We start from the raw sequence: 18,845 nt of genomic DNA, 5'->3' as shown, positions 1-18,845 counted from the left end.
AAGTTGGTATTGTTTTGTACTTCCTTATCACAGTTGTAGAGCTATTTTCATAAAATGGAGAAGAAATGGAGTTTGGTATCAATTTTCCAATGTATTAGGGTGTTATTTATGTTGCTTTGAAGAAAAAAAAAAAAAAAAATCCGTTTTTCTTTGAATTTTAGGGGTTGTCTTTTGCAAAATATGCCACTGGTATTGTTGAATTTCTTTACTCTGCTTTCTAGTCTAGGACTTGTCTTGGCAGTGCACACAAGTCTTCATGGTAAGCAGTCACTTACTAATAAAGTAATAAGCAGTATAGGATCTTCCTCAATGATTTGACAGACCTCAAACCTTTGGGAACTTGGCAAGAAAATTTGGCTGCGATCCAGATCGAGGTTGTAGTTTGTCATTAAGATCACCTCCTTACCTGCAAATTGTTTTTTCTGTTTCTGTATCTTGACTTAATCCCTTACCAAGCCTGGGAATTAGAATTGAAAAGCTTTAGGTCAAGGTTATGGATAACAAGGGAGATATCAGAACGTAGCTGTGGCATTCTGGTTTTAGTGTGGGTACTGTTTTTACCTCCAAAGTACTCCCATTCTGCTGTGTGTCATTCTTGGTTGGTTAAATCTGCTACCCCCGTTGGGTTGATTATTTCCCTGTTGATGTTACTCAAATTATTCGAAGCATGCTGTTCTGATTACTTTTTTTTCATGTGATGGAAATTTTGTTGGACCTCATTTATGTAGTCTGAAATTGGGTGAAATCGTATTTCTCTTGGAAATGGAGATGTTCAGTACTAACACACGTGAGTTTCAAGCCTAGAACTTCAACATTGTTTGGTGCCATATGCTCACAGTAATAAACTTTTCATTGATTAGCATTAAGTTTGACTTTTTGATCTTTAAAAATGTACTTATGTATGGAAACTTCAAACACATTTAATGGAGAAGATGGATTGCACCACCTAGTGGATCTGATACAACGCTCTCACGTATGTGAGACCAAACCTCCAGAGCAAAAGGAAACAGTAGAGGCACATTTGACATCTTCAGTCTTTCTGTGCTGTGCCCCACATTAATTTAACAGAAAACAAATATTTTACATCTCTGCTTTTGGGACAGATGACTGTGCACTGTAACGGATAATTAGGCTGTAACAGCTTTTTCATACATTGAAGTACTTTCTAGTTGCCACTGAAAACATTAATGGTTAAGTTAAGAAGTAGGTTTTCAAAACTGTAGCGTCCATTTGGGGGCTTACCTTTAGGTTAAGAAAAGCTTGTGAAAGACCAAAGTGAGAGAGAGGCCCAATGTACCATGATGGGTTTTAAAACATAAGTTCTTTCATTGAATACCGTACCAAATGGATCTTGATTTTCCTTTTAAACTCAATGAAGTTGGTTTGGTATCCCAAATTCTATTTGTAGCTGAAATTTTTGGTTTCTATCCAGTCATTCAGTTTGAATTGTTCTGACTCGTTCTGTGTTATGAGTTCAAATACAATGAATAATGGAGCATGGCATAAATACCTGATTAAGAAGACAGATATGTGGAAGGTTAAAGGGAGGGGGAGATAAGAAGATAAAATTATTGGTCCATCTTCCTAAGGTGTTCCATAATTCTTATTTATTGAATTTAACTGGTATGGAACAGCTGCTTGTGATAACTCTTGGTGATAGACATGGAAGGAGTCCAGGCCTCATGTGGCATTCAAGCCTTAACATCTGATATCCAATCTGACACCCGTAGTTCTACCTTAATGCAAAAATCAGAAGGGAGATAAGCTTCTGGCTCTGATATTGAATGACTATTGGGTAGGCATACTACTTCAGACCTGTTCTCTCTGTACTATATTATAGTTTTTCTTCAAGAAGTAATGTTTTGAAGAAAAAATTGTTTTCTAGTCAGTCTCCAGTGTATACATGTACCTGGGGTTATTCTTCCCCAGGCACAGGGCTTTGCATTTGTGTTCTTGAATTTCATGAGGTTCCCATTTGCATCTTTCTTCAGACTGCCATGATCCCTCTGAATGGCAGCACAGCATCCAGTCTATCAACTACTCCTCCCAGTTTTATAGCATCTACAAATTTGTATGAGGGTGCCCTCCATCTCATCACCTAGGTCATTAAACAATGTTGGCCCCAGCGTAGACCACATATCACTGGCCTCTAACTGGACTTTACATTGCTGATGACAGTCCTTTGAGTCCAGCCATTCAAGCAGTTTTTGATTCACATCACTGTCCACTTATCCAGTGCATTCTTCATAATTTTGCTTATGAGGACGTTGTTCAAGAGACAGTTTTGAAAGCCTTGCAAAATGCAGAATATTGGCTGCTCTCCATTCATCCATTGAGCCAGCCATCTTATTATAGAAGGCTATTGGTTTGGTCAGGCATGATTTCCCCTCCATAAATCTACTCTGGGTCACTACCTTTTCCTTAATATGTTTGGAAATGGCCTCTAGGAGGTTTTACTCCATTCCCTTCCCAATCTGTAGTTCCCCAAATCGTCCTTCTTGAGAACTGGAGCGACATTTGCTTATTTTAGGTCCTCAGGAGCCTCCTCTGGTAGCCACAACCTTCCAAAAACCAAGAATGACCTCAGCAGTGGGGGGTGCAGGCCCATAGACTCATGTATGTCCAGTTTGTTTAAATATTCTGTAACCTGATCCCCCTCTTCTAAGGGTAAGTCTTCCTTGCTCCAGGCTTCTACTTTTGTCTTAGGAACCTGGGATTACTGAAGGCAAATCTTGCCAGTAAAGACTAAGGTGAGGAAGGCATTGAGTGCTGTGTCTTTTTCCACGTATTTTGTCACCAAGTCCCCTTCCCCCTTCAGCAGTGGGCACGCATTTTTCATAGTCTTCTTTCTGCAGTTGAAGCCCTCTTGACTTCACCTTTTCTTAACTCCAGCTTTTCTAATCCTTTCCCTGCACACTTACTCAGTTTTCCCATGTTCCTCCTGGGTCACCTGTTCCTGCTTCCATCTCTTCCTTTTTATATTTCAGTTTCATTAGGAGCTCCTGGTTAATCCTTGCAGACCTTCTGTCTCCTTTCTTCTCAATGTAAAACATCGGACTATCAAACAAAACTTTTGGTAAAAGTAGCATCAGAGTTTCAGAAAGTAGAATTTCAGTAAAAGTAGTTCAGAATTTCTGTATGTGATCCAGAGCCTTGAGATAATGTACACGTGTGATCTTGAAATGTCTGTAACTATGTAGTAAGCTCTGCCCTTTTTTTTTAACTTTTTGCAGATTGTCTCCCTGTACATACTTACTAGATGCACAGTTCTTTGAATGAAAAAGTACTAGAATGTTGAGGAGAGAGGTGTCAGGTGGTGGGGAGACCAACATACTTTCCTTGGTGCGATTGTTATGGTTTTATCTGGGGAAGGTAGTATGGAGTTAAAGAATTTGCTAGTTAGGTTTTTTCCAGTTATTTTCCTAAATATAGTATGTTCTTGTAGCCTGATTTACACATGGGCTGTCCTGGTCAGTTGTCGCTTTGTGTGGGTTATCCCACCTGCACCTATAATGAGTGACTGACAAGTGTGTTCATGTTGCTTTTTACCAAAGAGTTACCTCCCTTACTTCTGACTGCTGAGTTTCTTGAGGCGTTGAAAAAAGTGATTCAATGACATTATTCAGGAGGGTTTGTGCAAGGACACAAATTCCTTATTTCCTTATCAATTAAAAGTAGAAGGAATAAAATAATTTGTCCATAAAGTCACAGAGCTGAAGAAAAGGTTCATGAGGTTGTTTTCTTTTTGTAGTAACAATCCGTTATTTCATTTTTTTTGCCCAAACTGTATTTTACTCTTTCTGGTGTCTGGGATTTGAGAAGATTAAGACTATCTGGCAGAATCTGTTCTTAATTTAAGACTGTCATTTTTTGATGGCATGTCAATTACAACTTGAAATTATGGAATTCTGTACATTCTTCCCTACATTGTGATACTTAGAAAAAAAATACTTGTTAGAAGGTATAATTTTGCTCAGGCACAGAGCCATGCTGTTAAATGTCTGTGACATATCTCATTGACTCTTTCCTGCTTCGCTTTCAAAACTAATTTTTTGGAGCTCTATCAAAAAAATTAAGGGTTTCTGGGGCCATATTGTACAAGGGTCCAAGTAATCAAATCAGGCTAATTTTCTCTTCAGTTAAAACCTAGTTGAAATCCCAGAGCACATCTAGAATAACCATACCAAAGTCTAAGTTTCACTGGTTCTGCTAGAGGCCATATTGCCTTTTTTAGTCTTGATATATTTGATAGTAGAAAGTGCTTATTTACCTTATTCTTTTAGGTAGTTGCAGCACTTTTGCAGCAATCTGATCAGTTAATTCGTTTTCAGAAGGTCTTTATTATGTATATATTTTGCAGTCAAAACCATGTGTAGATAATTAGGAGCCACACTGTTATATATATAAATATTATGCTATCATTGATACAACTCACATTGGTTATATACATCTCTTTCCTCTAAGTGCATATGATTTAATTTTAATTTGGCATTCAGAGAATTTGGGTGAGAAAGATGGCTATTCAGAGTGTCTTGAGTGTTTATGTAATTTATATTGTTTCAATTTATTGCAGATAGTGCTAAAAATTTGGTAAATTATATGATAAAAGCAAAATTTTAATGTCTTAGCATTTACTGCTATACGGCATGGTATTTAATTGCTAACTGTGATATAATTATTTTTCTACTTGGAAGGCTTGTTTTAATCTGAATAATGCAAAATTGTACCAGCTTTTTAGTGTAAAATATTGCTGTTGGCCAAGCAAGCAGAACTGCTCTGCAGAAGCACTGGTGTGGTCCTGTCAAATAAGCTCTGTCCGATGGACCTCAGTTATATTGCGCACTAACCCATCTAAACAAAACCCACTAACACGGTTTGCTACTGTGATAATTCAGTAATACTTGCTTGATTAGACAGCTCAGCTAGGGGGAAATGACCTGTAAATTATACCCCATAGATTAGAGGCAGCATCTTTATAAATACCCTACAAGACTGTCAGTTCCCATTTGGAAGTAATACCGTCTTTCAGCTTACTGAAAAGCGTTTGGACAGCTGCCGGAAAAAGTTTTAAACCGAGTGTTACTGGGAAACTTGGGATAGTCTTATGCTTTGGGGAAGCCCAGCAATAGCTACAAAACTTTACCATATATTCACAATGCAGCCAATAAAGTTAAGGTGCCTTTTGCTTTTTGTGTCAGACACTTCAGTTGAGCTGAATTTTAACCTGGTATAAACTGAAACAGTTCAGAAACATAAGCTGAGGGAAGCTGAAGCAGTTCTGGTTTTCTGGTTCCCTCAGTGTGCAAATTCCTCTGTCCCTGATCCCCTGTGTCCTCCCTCCTCCCTCTCTTTTTCCAGGACAACTGTTCCTATGGGAGATTGATTGAGGTTAAAACTCACCTTTATTTCCTGGATAGTTTTAATCTGAATCAATTCCCCGAACCAATTCACTGTGCGGTGAATTGAAGCATGAACCCTTCTGCCAGTAAATGCAGGGGGCAAGAAGCTGAAAATGAAGAGAAAAGAGGAGAGAGTGGGTATGGTTTTTATCAGTGAAGTGGGCTTTTTCAGGTTTAAACTGCTTGTGGATCTGGAGGAAAAGCTCTAATAACATTTATGGTCTCTTCATAGGCAATATGAAATCCTTCTAAGAAAGGGAAATGTGAAGGAAAGGGAGAATCATAATAGCCGTATTCCTGTAAGAGGGCATGAAGCTGTAAATTAGAAAATATATTGTGTGGATCCCCAGGGAAAATAGCCAGTAATAAAGAATCAGTGCAATTGGTCTAACACAGTGAGTGTAATATATTAAACTGAACTTGCAATGACAGTAATTTCTGTCTCTTTGCTATTACTTGGCACAGTGACTTTGTAAAAGCTGGATATCTTTATAGTGATCCGCCTCACCATCTAATCAGTCATCAGAGGAGGCAAGAAAAGATTTGCTAAAAATTATTACATAATTAGAGGAGGGTAGTATAGAGCTAAAAGTGGCTTTCTGTTTTCAGTAATCTCTAATCAAATATCTGTCTCGCTATGAAGACTCTCTGGTAGTCCCTTTTGCAGCAGATTACATTTTTAAAAGGATCCGTAACAACTGATCATTACATAGAAAAACATGTGGATGAAGTTTGTAAATGTTCGTTTAGACAGACACTTGAAATTTATATGTATAGTGAAAAAAATTTCTAACAACTTTTAATTGTTACAACTGTTGATAATGAAAATAGAAACCATAGAATACTGGTCTGATTAATGCAATGGATATGGATTTTTTTCATTTTTCATTTTTAGTCCCCCATTTTTATCTCAGGAGCGGAGATATCCTTGGCCTTTAGCATTAGTAGAAGGGAAATAATGCAAGGGATGCTGCTGGTGGGTTTTTATTTTTATTTATTTTTTTAAAAAATTATTTTGATTTTATTATTAGTGGGGGATCTTGACACTGCTGAAATATCTTTATCAAAAACACAACATGAAATTTACTTAACAAAGGGGTTTCCTAGAAAACTACCATGTTTTAGTTTTCTTCATCTCCCTTTGTTATGGTAATTTTCTTGATATTTGATCAGAGGTGAAAAATTTTCAAGTTAAATATCAGATTTATGGATTTGTGGAAGTTTTGAGTTGTTTTTTTTATCATCCTGTCAAATATGTTAAATTCTGAAGGCTAGCTAAAAGCTTATTCGGACAAATTATACTGTAATCAAAGTTTACAAGGATATAAAATTTTGTAGGCTGCCTCAGGATTTGACTGTAGTGGATATGCTTGACATGGGTAGTAATGTTTTGTTCTCTGGGAACATTTGGGTTTTTTTGTTGTTTACCTAAGTACCGATTTGAATTTATAAGAAAGGATTTCCTTACTTTTCCAAAATCTGTCTCACGAGGCATTAGTTTAAGAAGACACAACCAGCAGGTAGTCTGAATGAAGCTTAATATCACAGCTTTGAGATCTTCAGTAATAACTGCACAAATTGAATGAGTCTCACTTTCAACACTCAATGTATTATGTATAACACGATCTTTAGAAAAGGCTTACCGAGTTAAAAGGTTTTTTGCCAAGGCCGAGTTTTGCCTAGCGTAACAGATTTCTCCAATGCCCTTCTCTAGTTAATTGCAAAAAAAGTGGGTTCTCTAGAGGCTCATTCAGAGCAGACTAATGTATCCCACTGAGTAAAAGGAAAATGAGCCTCATGGAGCTAAAATTAGCCTTTTTGAATACTTCTCTAGGTGCCTCAAATCTGCAGAAGTTAGAAAATGGCAAAAGGGAGAAGCAAACCCACAATGCAAGGTGGCAAAATAAGATATAATTGTAAAAGCACAGATGTCTGCTTGCCAGGTTAATTGATCTTTTTTCTAAGCTGCATACGTGGCTTTCAGTTCAAATGCCAAAAAGACTATTTCTGTTGGATTTCCTCATGTGTGGAAGCGGAAGGATGGACTCTGTGCTGGTTCGTGTGGACGAGTTGTGCACAAAGGCGCACTGAGAGAGCACTGGAACTTATAGAACACAATAGCGTTAAAATAGCTTGTACAGCGTTAACTTGCTTGTTTCGAGTGTTGCACAACAAGCTGTGAAATAGATCCTAGCTTCATTTATTGCAAAAGTTGGAAGGTGTGTTGTGGATAAGGTGGTGTGTTTTCGTTGAAAAAACAAAACTTTTACAAATCCATTTAAATCTTGACAAAGCTTAGTATCCTTACATCAGAAAATAGTTAAGTAGATTCAGCAAGTTCTTTCCCAAGAAGAGCTAAAAATCAAGTGTAATGTGGCACCCTGCACAGAAAAACCTCAATTCAAACAATTAAGATTTACCAAGGTTATAAGTAACTCCTTTGTGAACTGTTTGGGCTTCATTAATCATTAGTTGCTGCTTCTAGCTCAGTTTAGTGGTATCAGTAAAGTGCTGGCTATGGTAAATGCAAGTCCTTTTTTTGTGTAGTCCTGTAGCTATTAGGAGCACTGAACTTGCTCTCAGAATTGAACATTTATTTTCTAAAATATTCTCTAGCTGGCTTTCTTCTGTGCTTTGTTTCATTCACGATACACACTCTGAAAAGCATGTGGGTTTCTTTTACTGAGGCAAATATGGGATGAGTTTTCCAAAGAGCACCCACTTCAGAAAGAGGTCACTGCCCTTGTGAATCTGCTGGCTTTTCTTGCTTTCATTTTCAGCTGCAGTATTTTACACATATACATAGGCCCATTTCTCTGCTGTCAGGGAACATCTGTGAAACCCTCAGGCCAAGAATGTGCTTCCTATTCCCCATAAAGGATAAAGGAGAAGTGGCACAGAGACATAACGATGTATGACTTCTGTCTGGCCTTTCCTTGGCAGAAGGTTTACACTCTTCAATGAACTGTGTGCTGTCATCATTATGTCACATGATGGATTTCTTGAGCTTTGCTTTTTGCAGTTTGCTGCTATTAAAAAAAAAAAAAAAAAGAAAAAAAAAAAAGCCAGTTCTCAGAGCAACAATCAACAGCTTTCATCAGAAAGCTGTACTTTTTTACCCCACAAGTCCCCACGCTTCTTGACTGTTGCAAAAAAAAAAAAGGGGGGGGGGTGGGGAGCACTGGGAGGGGCACCTCGGTTCCAACCAGAAAATATTTCCTTTGTTTCACAACCCTATGTGTCCCTAGTAATCTAAGGGGAAATGGTTAGTGACCTGCTACGCCACTTGAACACCCACAAATCTATGGGGCCGGATTGGATCCACCCAAGGGTGCTGAAGGAGCTGGCAGAGGTCATCACTGAGCCACTTCCCATTACCTACTAGCAGTCTTGGCTAACTGGAGAGGTCCCAGTTGACTGGAAGTTGGTAAATGTGATGCCCATCTACTAGAAGGGCCAGAAGGATGATCCAGGGAACTACAGACCTGTCAGTCTGAGCTCTGTGCCAGGGCAGGTCATGGAGCTGATGATCTTGAGTAACATCACATGGCACATTCAAGAGAACCAAATGATGAGGCTCAGTCAATGTGGGTTTATGAAGGGCAGGTCCTGTTTGACCAAACTGATCTCCTTCTACAACAGTGTGACCCAACCAGTAGATGCTGCGTATGTTGTGTACTTAGACTTTCAGTAAGGCCTTTGACACCGTATCCCACAGCATTCTCCTGGAGAAGCTGGCAGCTCATGGCCTTGATGGGTGTGCTCTGTGATGGATAAAGAACTGGTTGGAGGGCTGGGCCCAAAGAGTTAGTGGTGAACAGAGCCAAATCCTGTTGGCGCCAGTCACGAGTTGTGTTCCACAGGGCTCAGTATTGGGGTCAGTTCTGTTTAGACTCTTTATCAATGATCTGGATGAGTGGATTGAGTGCACCCTTAGTAAGTTTGCATATGACACCAAATTGGGTGGGAGTGTTGATCCACTGGAGGGTAAGATGGCCATACAGAGGGATCTGGACCAGCTGGATCGTTGGGCTGAAGCCAGTTGCATGAGGTTCAACAAGGCCAAGTGCTGGGTCCTGCGCTTGGGTGACAACAACCCCAGGCAGCGCTACAGGCTTGGGGAAGAGTGGCTGGAAAGCTGCCTGGAGGAAAAGCATCTGGGGGTGTTGATTGACAGTTAGCTGATCATGAGCCAGCAGTGTGCCCAGGTGGCCAGAAAGGCCAACAGCATCCTGGCTTGTATCAGGAATAGTGTAGCCAGCAGGACTAGGGCAGTGATTGTGCCACTGTACTCGGCACTGGTGAGGCCTCACCTTGAATACTGTGTTCAGTTTTGCACCTCTCATCACAGGAACATTGAAACAGACATCGCAAGATATTGAAACACTAGAGTGCAGAGGAGGGTGATGAAGCTGGTGAGGGGCCTGGGGCACAGGTCTGATGACGAGCAGCTGAGGGAACTGGGGCTGTTCAGCCTGGAGAAAAGTAGGCTGAGTGGAGACATTGTCTACAACTACTTGAAAGGAGGCTGTAGCATGGAGGGTGTTGGTCTCTTCTCCCAAGTAACAAGTGATAGGACAAGAGGAGATGGCCTCAAGTTGCTCCAGGGAAGGTTTAGTTTGGATATTAGGAAAAAATTCTTAATGGAAGGGGTTATCAGGCATTGGAACAGGATGCCCAGGGAGGTGGTGGAGTCACCCTCCCTGGAGGTGTTTAAAAGGTGTTTAGACAAGGTTCTTATGGACATGGTTTACTGCCGGAGTTAGGTTAGATTATGGTTTGACTTGATGATCCTGAGGGCCTCTTCCAACCAAAATGATTCTGTGATTCTAAGCCTGATTGAAATGTGGTGGTAGTGCTATGCAAAAGTGTATGTATGTGCATAAGCATGTTTGCTTTATCGTATTTACAATAATACAGAATTTGTGTTAGAGCTGTAGCCATAGTGCTGATTCTGGCAATGTGTAACTTAGGGGTGCTTAACCTAGTACGTTATTTCTTTTCACTTGATGGGTGGGTGTTGGGGGAAGGAGAAGGAATGAATTCATAAACTGTATTCTGTGTTGGAGTAAATGTTAATAGACATTATTTTGTGAAAGAACTGAATTCTTATTTCTGGTTTTGATAGCACTGAACACACAACTAGAGATATAGAAAATATGTATAGCCATTGTTCAGTTAGCCTTACAAAGTTCACAGATCCTGTGTGCCTTATTCCTTTCCTTTCACTGTTACATTTTAATGCTTGATTTTAACCAACCTCACTGCCATAAACCAAGAAGGTGAACTTCTTTCCCATCCTGGTGAAAAATTTGACTGTCACTACTTCACTGGTGCTTTGTTACTCATGCCAAAAAGAGCCAGCAACCCACTGTTTGTATTAAGGACTGTGTAGCTGAGTATTAAAATAAAGCCTCAGAAAGAGAGTGAGTCGGTGACCTGAACTTCAGAGCTTCTCTATGCTCTCCTTATCGGTGCCCCCTCTCCATAAGGCCTGCAGGCTGCATCCAGCATTCCTATGTTCTGTGTAACCAGCCAGAAGCAGCTTGTGATCCTAAATGCTTTAAAGAGAACGTTTGCAGCATGGCATTGGTGTGTACGTGGCTAACATGCAGCATAATGGAACAGGGATTTTAATATTTACAGCATGTTACGTAAATGCTGCCCTTCTGAGTATTTTCTAAATCCTCTTAGCTCTTAAGTGACAGCTTTGATTCTTTTTTTTTTAATAAAATCAGTCTTTTCATTTATCCAGCTAAGTTTGCTAAACAAAAGATGTTTAATACTTCCTTTTATATAGGCAGATTCTTGTATTAAAGGTTTATCTTTGTGCACTTAAGCTTATTAGGTTCCTGGGTAACTATTTTTAAAAAGCTGACTTTGCAACAGCAGTGCGTAGTGCAGAGGTGGCCTTTGGAATTTTCTGTGCTTTGCCAGTGCATACTGTGAATAGATAAGCTCCAAAGGATTGCCATAAGCAGAGCAGTGTGGGTTATGGTATGAAAACGTCACATGGATATTTGAATTGTATTTTGATATACACACAGTAGTGAAGATTTTGCGGTTTGGGTTGTATGTGTGTATGTGTATGTATATATAAATATATATATACACACACACGTGTACTATTTTTAAAAATTGAGTGAGATAAGGAGTTGTGCTGTGGGAAAATAAAAAGAAAGAAAATTCTGGCAAAATTCTGGGTAGCTCTTGGGATTTTTTTCTTTAAAGCTCTAAAATGAAACCTAGTTTGTACTGTGCTTTTAATTGTGCTCTGTCATTTATTTTTAATAAAGTGGTAGAGGCAGGTATTCACAACATCCAAAAATGTTTCTGAAGGATGATGGAAGTGTGATGCAGAAAAGCAGACATGGGCAGAAAGGTGGTGGGGAGCTTCTAGCATGATTTGGCTCTGTATTTCAGTATTTGTGAGGTTTAGGGTGTCAGTTTGAAGGAGTGTTGTTCGGCTTGTTGTTGTTGTTGTTTTGTTTTTTTTGTTTCCTGGGGAAGCAAGACAGATAAGAAATGGGTTCAAAATGCTGGTGAGTCATTAAGAAGCATGCTCCTTGCAAACTTAAAAGCAAAGACTTCAGTGTTTTTGTGGCAGTGTTACGTATGGAGAGGTTAGAGTGTTCTCCAGGTGTACAGTTGCAGAGGGAGGGAGGGATGGATGGATGGACGGATGGATATTTTGTATGTGCAGTATGCCTACTTTAACATTACTTTTGTTTGTAGGTGACTGTGGAAGAAGTGATGACAACTACTGCATACTTGGATCTCTTTTTGCGTAGTGTTTCAGAGCCAGCGCTCCTCAAGATTTTCCTCCGTTTTATTTTGCTGCACCGACATGAGAATGTGCATATCCTGGATACACTTACGAGCCGAATCAACACACCATTCCAGGTAAGACAAGCAGGAAGGGAGTTCTGGTGTTCAGCATGAATGTAGGTTAAATATTTAAATGGGAGATCACATATATTCGGTGGGTATCTGCTTAACTTTTCTCCCCCCACCCAAATCTATGATTTTTCCACCCCTTCATTTTTGTGTGTGTATGATAACTTTTAACTACCACTATACTGAGTTGATAAATGTGTGAGGTGGTTTCACACATATGGGAAATGGGATAGGGGGAGATGAGGGCTTCTGGAATTCTGTTAGAAGATCAAAGGTAAATTTAGAAGCATTTTTATTTTGGATGCTGCTGAATTAGTGCTCCTGTAGATAACTCACCCTGGGACTTATAAATATACTTGTGGTGAGGAGTATTTTTGATCTTTGGAGTTTTGCCAAGCAACAGGTCCTTGCGGGAGATGATGGGAGCCCTGTCATGATATCTCCAACTTGATCCAAGTTGTGAATTGCAGTATCACTGACCTGGTTTTGTTAAAAACAAGACCAGTTCTCTTTTAGTGATTTTTCCTGTGACAATCACCAATATATTTTCTCAGGAATCAAGTTTGTATTGTTGCCTGCTTGCTGCTTTGATTAAAAGAAGGCACTTTCTTGCTCAGATGATTGGATTGTGGCTTCATTTTCTTTGCCTTTGCTCCCCTGTGTGTTAAGTTTTATCTCAACTTTGCAGTGAGCCCCTTCTCAGCCTGGGCTCAATGCACCACAGGAGCTGGAGAGCTGCCTGCCAGAGGTGGCAGAGTTACCTTTGCTTACACACACCTTTGCTGAGAGTTGGATCTTCTGGCAGAGAAAATGACTGCTTGTTGCACTGGACTACCCTTCTGATCCTTGCTTGGTGGGCAGTCTTGGCTGATTCTTGTGTCATGTACAGCTTCATGGATAAAATAAAGAATATTGTTTTAAGTGATGGTACAAGAGAAGCCAGAATACCAGCATGTGCATTAAATTTGTGTATTAGGGACAGTAGCTTAATCTGAAATTTATTTTGAAATGTGAGCGCATACAAATACAGATATATATGTTGCTGTTACTGCATCTCTAAGATGGATTAACTCTGAAAACTGAAACAGCTTCCGTCAACAAAAATGTAAATGCTGTTGTCTCTCCTAATCATTAATCACTGTTCCATAGGCAAACGAGGTGAGAATTGTAAAGAATTCTGCAGCCCTGAGCAACTCAGGATTTCAGCCAAAATGGTTCTGTGATGCTAAATGAGTTTTCTGCAGTATAACTTGGCCAAGCAGAAAAGCCAAAACTGCAGCCTTGCGTGTTTCCGTAGCACAAAAGCTGCATATGGTATTATTGATGAAAATACTTTAGTAATTCACAGGTTTAAACTTACGTACAGACAAATGGCCAAAAGGAATTGTAAAAATACTATCCTTTTTGTCTCCTGAGCATATATTAAACCTTTTCTCTTTACAAACTACAAAAGTAGACTAGCTTTACTTGTTCAGGTGGTTCCTGATTTGTGGTATGGTTTCAAAGACAAATGAGAAATGTTTCCCTATAAACTGAAATTTCCTAAATACAGGAAAATCACACAGAATCACAGAATGTTAGGGATTGGAAGGGACCTCAAAAGATCATCTAGTCCAATCCCCCTGCTGGAGCAGGAACACTTAGATGAGGCTACACAGGATGTGTGCAAGTAGGTTTTGAATGTCTCCAGAGTAGGAGACTCCACAACCCCCTGGGCAGCCTGTTCCAGTGCTCTGTCACCCTCACTGAGAAGAAGTTTCTTCTCAAATTTAAGTGGAACCTCTTGTGTTCCAGTTTGAACCCATTACCCCTTGTCCTACCGTTGGTTGTCACCGAAAAGAGCCTGGCTCCATCCTCGTGACACTCACCCTTTATGTATTTGTAAACATTAACGAGGTCACCCCTCAGTCTTCTCCAAGCTAAAGAGACCCAGCTCCCTCAGCCTTTCCTCATAAGGAAGATGCTCCACTCCCTTAATCATCTTCGTGGCTCTGTGCTGGACTCTCTCCAGCAGTTCCCTGTCCTTGAACTGAGGGGCCCAGAACTGAACACAATATTCCAGACGTGGTCTCACCAGGACAGAGTAGAGGGGAAGGAGGACCTCTGTCTACCTACTAACCACCCCCCTTCTTATACACCGAAGGATGCCATTGGCCTTCCTGGCCACAAGGGCACAGTGCTGGCTCATGGTCATCCTGCTGTCCACCAGGACCCCCAGGTCCCTTTCCCCTATGCTGCTCTCTAATAGGTCATTCCCCAATTTCTACTGGAACCTGTGATTGTTCCTACCCATATGTAAGACTCTACACTTTCCCTTGTTAAATTTCATTAGGTTATTCCCCACCCAACTCTCCAGCCTGTCCAGATCCCGCTGGATGGCAGCACAGCCTTCTGGCATGTCAGCCACTCCTTCCAGCTTGGTGTCATCAGCAAACTTGCTGATAGTACACTCTATTCCCTTGTCCAAATCATTGATGAATATATTGAATAATACTGGCCCCAGTACTGACCCTCGAGGGACTCCACTAGATACAGGCTCCAACTAGACTCTGCCCTATTGACCATGACTCTCTGGCTTCTTTCCTTCAGCCAGTTCTTAGTCCACCTCACTACTCGGTTGTCCAGACCGCACTCCCTCAGTTTAGCTGTAAGGATGCTATGGGAAACTGTGTCAAATGCCTTACTGAAGTCAATGTAGACCACATCCACCAAATCTAAGGCAGTAGCATATTTTTTTTTAACTTCACAGTATGAAAAAAGTTAGATTTGGCTCTCAGTAAATTTCACTGAGAAAATTAGGATTTCCTTCAGCTAAAATATACCTTACATGCAAGGATCTGGCTTCTTGAAAAAGTTTGTTATGAAGCTCTTAAACTTCTATTTCTGTTAAGAACTCTAGTTGTGGTTATTTCTTCTTCTTTTGCCCTTTTACTTTCTCCATCTATTTCTGTAGGTCTTGGACTAACTAGCACCTTCCTGTTGGCTCCTAGTACAAGCAGGGGACAGTGGTGGCAGGGCAACAAGTCTGACCTCCGCTTGGCTTCACTGCAAGCCAGCTCATGTTCCCTGGTTCTCTTATCTCTGCTTCTTCCCTTTCTCTTGTTCTTCTCAGGGTGTTAGTTCAATGACCAAACGAGGAACAGCGATCAATGAAACTTTTGCTTTTCAGAGGCTATCAAGTAAGGTTCACTTCAACTTTGCTGTTCCACAGATACAGTGACCAAGTAGGGGAAAAATACACATATGTACATATATTTTTTTCAAGAAATACATACATTCATCTGGTCTTGGTCACCATAGGCAGTCACTCATACTGTACGGGAGCTGAGCCACTTGTCTGAGAGAGAACTGGAAATGGTGCAACAAAGAGTCTTTAATTTGACATTCTTGAGACGGTAGGGGCTGGAACATAGCAATGTGCTGCTGCAGAACTAGGATAGGGCGTTTTAACAGTGGGAGTAAGGGAAGTGACTGCAGAGAGGAGGAGGAAATTCCATGGTGTGGAGGAGAAGCCATGCCCAGGAAGAATGCTGGATTTAATCCTGAATGAATTACAAAGGATGTTCAGTGACTGAAAAAAATATCTGTAGCTTTTTCCTTATTTTGTCCTAATCTGTTTCTTTTGTTAGCTACTGAAAAGTGCAGTTAATTTCCTATATTAATTATGTTGCTAAATAATTCTCCCAAGACCCAGCCTGGTCCTGGAGTCTAAGTCTAGCTGTTTCTAGAAAAGAGCAGTGCAGGAGAATGTGCCCAAGGAAATATGCATTAAGAGGCAGGGAAATGCTGGTGCTGTGGTTCACAAAAAACAGCGAAAGCTTACAGCTGATGCTTCTACCAGTGTGGTCTAGCAAGCATCTGGAAGGTAGAAATGGACTGTATGACAGCTTTGAAAGTGGTGTATGTCTAATTATTGACCACAAAAGCCTGTAGGAGTCCATGTTTCTAGTCTGTCCTAAAGCCAGTGTGAAAGTAGGATGCCTGTCACAGAATGAGTATGATTTTTATCTCTGCTGAACTTTTTCAGAAAAGACCTTCAGTTGGTTCAAATTCTATGTCCGAGGTAAAAACTAACACGCTGTCTTGGAAGCTACAGGTTTCACTTAATGCTGAATTTATCCAAATTTATTAATTTAATTTATATTGAAGACTGGTAAATTGCTGCTTGTTTTAATAGTTTATTTGAAGGAAAATTCTGGATTGTATTTTGTTAAAATGTAACTTGTATAGCTCTAGACATCTTTAAAAAAATCCCATGGGGTGCTGACAAAATGAAATATTGTACTAACAGTATCTTACAAAGCATGATGTTCTGGCAGAGTCATTTTGTAATGTGGTATGCAGGGAAGATTGGAAAGGTACAATTTCCAGATGAAAAGCTGACAATGTTTATCATTTTCCAGCTCTGTGTGGTCTCCTTGGCCTTGTTCAGAACGCTCATTGGCTTGCATTGTGAAGATGTGATGTTACAGCTAGTTTTAAGGTAAAGCCCAAACTATTTTTCCCACTCTTTATCCTAATTCTGGGACACACAGTCTCTGCCTCTGCATACAAAGCTGGACAAGAGTTCTCCAAGAAAGCAGAAATCCCAGCAACTACAGAGATAAGAATATTTATGATCCTGACAAAAGTCTACCAGACCTGAAGTGTGATTTACATCCTGTGATCTTCAGGAGCAAGAGATTTTTCTTGTGATTTATTTCTGTAAAAGTGCGAGAAGAGAAGCTAAGAATATATTTATCACCTCCAAACTGCTTATTCCCTCTTATAAATGTATAATTTTTCTCTCCTGCATCCTTTCTCTAGTGTATTATACACTGTGATACAGAGCCATATACTTGTTTGCAGCTTCCACCTTCTTATTGTTTTCTTTGATTTCTCTCTCTTCAGGAACACTTCAGGTTCCAGACCTGTTTCAGGTGGACTGTTATATAATGTATTAGATGCATTGATTATATTTGCTTTTAATTGATGGTTCTGTGTGTTGCTTTAGAATACTCACTTAAAATTTTTGTGTGTGCATTCGATGAGAATTGATGATTTATTTGGAAATACTGGAAATGGGGCTTTTAGCACCGTAGATGACATGAATGTTTCAGACGTTGTCCCTCCACCCACAGGCATTAAGGTGCTCTGGGTGTTGTACCTGGGAATGCTGTTAGGACCTCTGTGAACTCACATATGTTGTCACTCTAGCAGCAGTAGAGTGCTGTATTTAATCTTCTTTTTGTTTGTTGAGGGATTCCTTTAGAATTAATTTTCATTTTGAATGGTAAAGCATCAGTCCAGTTAGCACCAAGGCTCTTAATAAAGTGCTATTAAAAAGTTGAACAAAAGTGCTCTGAAGAAGTTCAAGATGGGACTGTGGTTCCCCTGTTCCTTGTACTCCACATTGCTTATGCTGTGAGCTCAGTCTTTCTCTAGTGCAGAACAACACCTTGGTGTCCCTTCCCTGCTTTTTGCTGGCTGCTTGCCTGGCACATGTAAACTGGCTCTCTCTAGATTTCCCAGGAAAACAAATAAATTAAGGGCTCTCAGACAGAACTCATAGCTGGACCAAACCACCCTGCTGGCCTTTGGCATCTGTCCATTCCACACATCCTTCATCCCTTCTTAGAGCAAGTTTGCTCTGACCTGAGAAGGATTGTTCACTTTCCTGTTCTGATGCAACTGATCTACCTCATCGTGACAGTACCTCATCAAACTGTAGCTTCATAATACAAAGACTCAGCATTTCATGCTCTTGAGAGGTTTAAAATATGGATCTCTGTCAAGATTATTATTACTGTTTCTTTTCATTTGGAGAGGGCAGGAAGATGGGAAGGAATTTTGAGTGGTGTTGCTTCCTCTAACATGAAAGGACAATGAAGTGATGCCGGACACTGCTCTTTCAGATACCTGATCCCATGTAAACACATGATGTTGAGCCAGCGGCGGGCTGTGAAAGAGAGAGACTGTTATTCTGCATCTGCTGCAAAACTGCTTGCCCTGACACCAGTCTGCTGCTCCACTGGCATCACCTTGACCCTTGAAAGCCAAGAAAAAGATTATATTCTATGGACAAAAGCAGCACAAACTAAAGGTAATTGGTGCTCAAGGGAAGACTAGATCATTAACTGAGTTTGGGTTCGCAGCACCTTGTGGACACTGGTGGGGAAGGATGGGATGGGGAGGAAATGTGGTGGGCAACAATAAATTGGGCAAGCCAGGATAGGAAAGCTTATTAAATTCCTTCCATGTGTCCAGGTCTACTGAAACTTCATTTTAACAGCTATCTAACTCGAATATGCATTCATGAAAGTAATGTCTAGATAAATGACTGCAGCTTTTGCTGCTTTAGAGTGGTCAGTATTGTTTTAAGGTTTGAATGCAGGCTGATCTCTCAGAAATCTTGAGTTACAGTTCTGTCACGGCAATAGGAACAAGTAAGGTATGTTTGTGAGCAAATGTCTTGATCTTTAGGCTTTGAACTTCCTGCTTTATTGAATGGTTGATACTAAAGACTCTACCTGTCATATCTTAGTGGCTGCCTTACTAGAGAACTTTGAC

General features: G+C 40.2%; 1 protein-coding gene across 15 annotated transcripts in view; it reads left to right on the top strand.

Annotated features, from left to right (window-relative positions):
* Window positions 1-18,845, top strand: part of FHIP1A (FHF complex subunit HOOK interacting protein 1A) — a 99,582-nt gene that overhangs the window by 61,967 nt on the left and 18,770 nt on the right. For all 15 annotated transcript variants that reach the window (XM_065062702.1, XM_065062688.1, XM_065062697.1 and 12 more), the window contains 3 exons: window positions 12,135-12,302; window positions 16,700-16,779; window positions 18,191-18,378. In XM_065062702.1, coding sequence (XP_064918774.1) covers window positions 12,135-12,302; window positions 16,700-16,779; window positions 18,191-18,378 — 436 coding nt within the window. The remainder of the gene's footprint in view (window positions 1-12,134; window positions 12,303-16,699; window positions 16,780-18,190; window positions 18,379-18,845) is intronic.

Source organism: Columba livia, chromosome 4, assembly GCF_036013475.1.
Source record: "Columba livia isolate bColLiv1 breed racing homer chromosome 4, bColLiv1.pat.W.v2, whole genome shotgun sequence".
NCBI lineage: Eukaryota > Metazoa > Chordata > Aves > Columbiformes > Columbidae > Columba > Columba livia.
This window is presented reverse-complemented; position numbering and strand designations above follow the sequence as displayed.